The 6,929-nt window shown below is 40.2% G+C and overlaps 1 protein-coding gene across 2 annotated transcripts in view; it reads left to right on the top strand.

Moving 5' to 3' along the window:
• The window catches only part of ALDH1A1 (aldehyde dehydrogenase 1 family member A1), a 55,271-nt gene that overhangs the window by 18,003 nt on the left and 30,339 nt on the right, over nucleotides 1-6,929 (top strand). Inside the window, exon 2 of one of the 2 annotated variants that reach the window (XM_007454501.1) lies at nucleotides 1,204-1,308. In XM_007454501.1, the coding sequence (XP_007454563.1) occupies nucleotides 1,204-1,308 (105 nt within the window). Of the gene's footprint in view, nucleotides 1-1,203; nucleotides 1,309-6,929 lie in introns of those variants that run through there. The other variant, XM_007454502.1, reaches the window with a different exon arrangement.

Genomic DNA, 6,929 nt, shown 5'->3' with positions numbered 1-6,929 from the left:
CGTGTAGGTTTTCACCTTGCTCCTTCATCTGTGCCATTATTTTGCCATCTCATCTTTTTTTTTTTATGAGTGGGATTGTGTTCCTGTTTTACTGGTTGTTTGGCCTGAGGCTTCCAACACTGGAGTTTGTAGGCTGTTGAGTAGAGCTGTGTCTTGGTGCTGAGATGAGGACCTCTGTGAGACTTCACTCTGATGAATATATTCCCTGGGGTCTGAGGTTCCCTGTTAGTCCAGTGGTTTGGACTTGGAGATCCAACTGCAGGAGCTTCCACCCAACCCCGGGCTCCATGAACCAAGATCCCTCAAGCCACAAAAAAAAAAACCCAAAAAAACAACAACAAAGTAAAAAATAAAATTAGACTAGGAAACTAACAGATATGTTAGAAAGAATGTAAAAATAAAAGTATAGATGAATCAACAACTGGAAGGTACATCAGTGCCACAATAGTAAAAAAGGAGAGGGAAAAGAAAAAAAAGGGGGGGAAGGCCTTGGCTGTGGAGGGTGGGGCCTAAGCAAGGGTGAAGTGAGGTTTGAATGGTGGGCGGGGCCAGTGCTCAGGACCCACAGGGCTGGAAAAGGCCCTGGGGGCATGGGAGGGTGGGGCTTAGGCTCAAGGAATGGAAGCAGCACAGGCGTGCCCCCCACCCCTGGTCTCAGAGGGCAGGGGACCTCACCTGGGAGCCCAGCAGGCTTCCTGGGCTCGAGTGGGCGGGGCAAATGCCCTCCTCTCCTCTATTGCTCCTCTGGTCTGGGGTCTGGGAGGGCCCCCCCTGCCTGCCTCTCCTGATCTCCCCGAGCCTCCCTCCTATGCCCCCAAGGACACACATGGCCTGGAGGGGGCTTTGGAGGGCAGGGGATCAACCCGGGAGCTCAGCAGGCTCCCTGTGCCAGAGTGGGCGGGGCAATCTCCCTCCGTTCCTCTCCCGCTCTTCCCAGAGAGTCTCTCCTACCTGCCTCTCCTAATCTCCCCCGCCTAAGGGGCACCAATCCTGTCTGACCTCCACTTCCCCTCCCCCCTCAGTCCCCCTACATCCTACCGGTTCACTCTGAGGTTCCTCCCGTCTCCTTGGGCGTCAGAGTCCCCCACCAGCAGCTGGCAGCCACCCTAGTTGTGGGGAGATGCTAACTCCGTGTCTTTCCACACCGCCATCTTGACTCTGCCCGTATATACCTTTTTATTTACCTTTTCTCCTTCTCTGCAGATCTTCATAAACAATGAATGGCATAGTTCAGGGAGTGGCAAGAAATTTCCTGTCTTTAATCCTGCAACTGAGGAGAAACTATGCGAGGTAGAAGAAGGAGATAAGGTAAGTTTTATAACACTAGTTCCATTTTATGCCACCATTCTGAGCTCCCAACCTCCTTCCATGTTCAAATAGACATGTCATGAAAACACGGTTTCCAGGTCACCTGGGGAAATGTTCTTAGTACATAATGGGTACTCACTAGTCATGCAATGATGATGAGCCAGTGCTTGTGCTTCTGGGTATGCTGATTCTTTTCATATTATTTTCCTTGCTTTTCAATTGAAATAGTGTCTGTATTTACTGTACAAGTAGACTGCATATGAAGTGAGTGGTCATACATTTAAAAAGCAGAGAAATCCTTTATTCATACAAAATTTTTTAAGTTGCAAAAGGAAACTAAAAAATCTTAATATAGGACTTTTGTAATGATATATTGCCAAATTATTTCATTAAAAATCACTGAATTTATATTGATCACTACCTTAAAAATTGAATTTTAAAGTGACAAATTGAATCACAAATTAAGTGTTGTTGCTTGCTAGCTAATAATACTAACAACAAAAATTAACTTTTATAATGATAATTTTTAATACAAATTAAAAAAAATTAATACACAGAGCAACCCTACGTACTGCTGTTAGCCACTTTTACAAATGATGATGAAACAGCAGAATGAAAAGGTTGAGTAATTTATTCAAGAAGATATTGCTAATAAATAATGAAATCAGCATTCAGCTGCTGTGCTTCTGTCCCCGGAGCCTGTGTCTGGCAGGGCTACTGCCTTACCTTGTGATTATTATAAAAGAGAGGGTAATATTAAATAGGCCAGGGAGTGAAGACAGTATAAAAGCCTTCAGAATTTTAATCTGAACACATACCTTAAAAAGCATATGGTCTAATTTGAAATGATTTTTCTGGTCTTTAGCTGTCCAGATGTTATCAAGCTTTTAATTTCTGTCATGTAAGATATAAAGAGGTAAAATATTTTGCTGCATGAAAAGACTACTTATTGGAAGATGAAGTCAGCAAAATCCAAGGATAATACTACTTTCGACACTATGTTCAGTTCATGGTAGCAATCATGTGTTCCTGTCCGGTCTCCATTCTTTTGCTATCTTCTTCCCAATCAACTAATCTCAAGGTATTACACCTTGCAAACCTTTTTGAAAATAGTGATAGACCTGAGCGGCTCTTAGGGATTTAGGAAGGGCCCTGGATTCAGGTTGCAGTGTTATCAGAAGAAATAAGACCCATGCCTCGAGGGGCAAGGATGCAGAGTTTAGACAGAGGGGTCAACAGCTTGAGAAGTAGAAGCAACATAGAATGGAGACACACGTCACCTGCTTTCAGATTTCACTTTCTATATACCAGAGTTCACCCGTGCATAAATTCTTCAAGGGCTTCTCATTGCCTCTGGGGGGCGGCGGGGGGGAACCTTTGTTTCTGGCTTCCATTTTTCCCCATCAATGTAAGAGTTCCAACCTTACAGTGCCCAGTACCATGCCCCAAACATTGCATGTTGATCGCTGCCTCTGGGCCACAGCCACAGTGCAGTCCTTGAGACCTAGTTCAAGTCACCATCTGTGGTAAGGGCACAGAAATTCCACATTTGCATTTACCATTTACCCTCTTTGAGCTCCTGTTCCTTTTTGTGCAAAACAGGGAGATAGGAAAAACTTGGGGGAGCTTAAATAAGAAAATAAGTAGTGTTTTAACAGTGCCAGGCATATAATGTAGGCTCAATCATTATAGGTATTACACTTCTTTAAAGCCTTCTCTAACCTTCGCAGGTAGAATTGCTCTCTTCTGTGTCATTACAGAACATCACTTACACTTATATTCTATCCCTTGTGTTTTACTGCTTATTGGTTAATTTGTTTGAGACAATATGCTTCTTGTAGAGATTGACATTACATCTCACCTTTATGCCCATGGTATCTAACACCCTATAGATAATGGATAAATGAAATCATTTTCTCTTTCATCAAGCTTTGTTTCCATATACCTCATACACCTTACCTTAGGAATCTAGCACTAAAATGACTACTGACTAAAGCAGTGATTCTTGAAATTTTGGTTGCTTTAGAACTTCTTGGAAGGCTTGTTAAACACAGATCCCTGGACCCCACCCACCCTGAGTTTGTTTCAATAATTCTAGAGTGAGACCTGAGAATTTGCATTTCTGCCAAATTCTTAGCTGATGCTGATGCTGCTGTTTGGGGTGAGGGTAGGGAATACACTTTGAGAACCACTGAACTAATGTATTAAACCATAAGCTGTATCTCCTCTCAGGTGTTAGCATTTAAGAGGAAGCATGGGCTTTGACAGGTAAGAAAGTTGATGATTGGAAACTGCTATGATAATCACTCTGCATCTCTATGAAATGGCACAAGACCAAACTTAGGCAGAAAAATACTAATGATCCCTAGCAATGTGCTCTAGGAAACCCAGAACCCTGGGTCCTATTAGGCTTTCCCAGAAATCAGAGAAAAATTGATTCTTCACATTCAATAAAGAAGAACAGTTTTTATCAGAGACTTCTAGAGGTCTACCCAGCATTACGTGACCTCAAATGTCCCTCTAGTTGCTTGAGTGGCTCTGACAACCCTGAAGAGGTGGGAAAAGCAGTAAAGGACAAGATGAGGGCAGAGTTGAGCCCCTGACAGCTGCCTACACTTTCTCTCCAGAGGTATAAATGCCACTAAGGAGGGAGACTGCAGGACTGTGTGCAGTTTGCATTAACAAAAGAAAAAAACAATTCTTGATGCTTTAGCTCTTGGGCCTTGGACATCTTGCTTTGCCTCTAGCTTCTGAGATTAGTTTCCTCAGTAAAACAAATCTGTGCCTGGAATTCCAGGTGAAATCTTGTCAGGCAATCTGAGGACTTTTCTTGGTATCATTGGTGAGATTTACCCTTTTCCTAAAGGGTAGTGAGGGAAAGGTGATGATCACACCTGAAGCTTTAAAAATATTTGATATCTATTTGCTCTCTGCTTATTGACAATTATTCCTGCTCTTAGTAGGGCAGAAATGTCTGTGCAAATGTGGTTTAAAAACATTCATTAAAGTCCAGCAAAGCTTCAAATCAGGTCACCATGCTAATGGAGTTGGCTGGATACTTGATCTCTCAAGTTAGATTGTTTATGGTATAAACTGTCCATAGTAAGCAACTGTTTGCTTAAGATCCAGTGCTCTTGTCGTCATATTCTTTTTTGAAATGATCTACCAGCATTTGCTTTAAAATAATTATTGCTGTTCTCACAATTTTGCTGACAAATGTATAGTAACTTCCAACGTTGCTTAGCAAAAGGTACAAATCTAGTAAATTACATGGTCACAGTAAACCTAATATTCTGGAACTGACTCTTTAGATAATGAGCCAAGAGGTTTTAAGGATTTAATTGATGAGTAGAATGGAGCTAACAATGGGCTACATACCGCCTTTCAATGGTACTATAAAGAAAGGAGGAAGGGCAAGAACAAATGCAGGTTACAAAGAAAAGCACAGATGGGGGTGGGAACTGTTTTCTTTTCACTTCAGTGGCTCTTTTGGGCTATATTGACTAATCCCGAAAACTGCTTTTAATACTAAAGCATGACCTAACAAATAATTGGTGGGGATAAAAGTAAATGTCCATTAAAGTAAATGCCTATGACAGGTGTAAAACTGGTCTGATAACTACTTTCTCCAAATCTGAACAAATTTCATATGGAAATGCACGGTCTGGGAGGGATGGAAGAGTTCAGTCCTTCCTTAATTTCATCTCTTCAACTTGTGGTCCCTACTTCAAAAAGGAACATTTTAAACACTATAAGGCAAAAGTATTATTGATGGTAGAAAATCTGAGTTAATGGTATCAAATTGTTTTCTAGTTAGTTAAAAAATTATGTCCTTGGAAATGCTAGTCCTGGATTAAAAATCCAAGAAATAGTAGTCTTGGAATAAAAAAAATAATAATAATAATTTACAAAAACCCCTTATGCCTAATAGTTTTGGTTAATGTAAAAGCTTTGTTATATAATGGAATCAATTAAGATATGAATTATTTTGTAAATATCAATATAAGAAAATTATTTATATAAGGAGCACGCTTATATAAAATCAATGTAAAATAATGAGTTTATAAGATGCATAATAAACTTATTAAATATTTATAACCTGCCTATTGTAGACCCAAATAGTAAGAAGTATTATAGCTTATAATAGAGATAGCAGTGAGTATTCATTGCAAATGAGATCGTTATCAGGATAGCCTTGAAGAGCTATACAACTGGATTTTGGAGTCAGATTTGGGACTAAATTTTGGTTCTACTATCTGCTAGATTTCATGTCCTATAAAACGAGGTCTGTGATGCTTAACTACAGCAGTAACTGTGGGGTTATAAAGGGTTTAGCTTAGTGCCAGGAACTTAGTAAACTCTTAACTAGTAGCTATTATCAAGCTGGATTAATCTGGCAAGGGTTTAGGTAGGTTGTGATATTTGAGCTGGGTCTTAAAGACTATGTAGGATTTTGAAAGGAAAGGGGTGCGCTGGTAGAACATTCTAGGCGAGGAGAATTATAGGAGCAAAGGTGAGAAGTAGTTGGGCCAGACAGAGTAGAAAAAAAGTGAGCACAAGTTTGAGTAGGTGAAGTGGGGCCCCAAAATGCTAGGCTTTGAAAATCAGAAAGAGAAGTCTGACCTAAGGACTGTGGGCAAAGGGGGCATTTGCAAATATTGGAAAGGGAAAGTGATAAGGTCAAATTATTTGAGGAAGATTAGCCTGGTAGCAATAGGCAAGACAGTTTGGGGAGAGAAGAAAATGGACTTAGGAAGGCTAGCAACGATACGAGATAATGACAGCCCTAAATAGGGGACAGGGCAGTGAAAACTGAAAGGAAGGATTAAAACACACTACAACTGCTGATAGTTATTTTAAGGTTGTTTTGACTGCTCTGATTCCAATAGCACTTACTACCATTTAATGAACACTTAACATAATGTCTGTCACAGAAAATGTGTTTCAAGTGTCACCTTATTTAATCTTCAACACAATTCCATGAGGTACATTATCCCTATTTTAAAGATAAGAAAACCAAAGGTGAGAAAAGTCATATCACAATATAGTTCACTTCAGAATATTTCTCATGGTTTATAATAATGATGTGATTATTTGGTTGTATGTTTCTCCCACACAATTGGAATTTTCAAAAGGCCAGTCTCTTTACTTCACTACTTTATCGTTAGCAGCCTGATGATAAGAATGCTACAGAATAGAGTGTTTAGCAAATCTTTAGATAGATGGATGAATGAATAGATGGATGCTTCAAAGCTTACATAGTGAATAGGTGAGGAACCAGAATTCAGATCAGGTTTGTTTTGTTCCAGACCTATATGTTAACTACCATTATTCTATTTCTGTGCCAGCAAGATAAAATATATGAGAAAAGGAGGAGCATGATACAAAAACGTCTGTATTTATAGCAGCATTCTCCAGGAACATATTTTCCATATGGCAGAGTTCCTTGTCTTGAAGCCAATTATTCCATATCCCTTTGCGAGGCCAGGATGCCTATGATAAACCATATTTGGCTAAGGCTGATGATGGAACACGGAGCACAAGGATCCAAACGAAAGCTGTGTCACACAGACCTTTTTAAACACAGAGCAGAATGTATTTTATAAGCTGTGGTATCCACA

The sequence above is a fragment of the Lipotes vexillifer genome, unplaced genomic scaffold (assembly GCF_000442215.2).
Source record: "Lipotes vexillifer unplaced genomic scaffold, Lipotes_vexillifer_v1.1 scaffold108, whole genome shotgun sequence".
Taxonomy (NCBI): Eukaryota; Metazoa; Chordata; class Mammalia; order Artiodactyla; family Lipotidae; genus Lipotes; species Lipotes vexillifer.
This window is presented reverse-complemented; position numbering and strand designations above follow the sequence as displayed.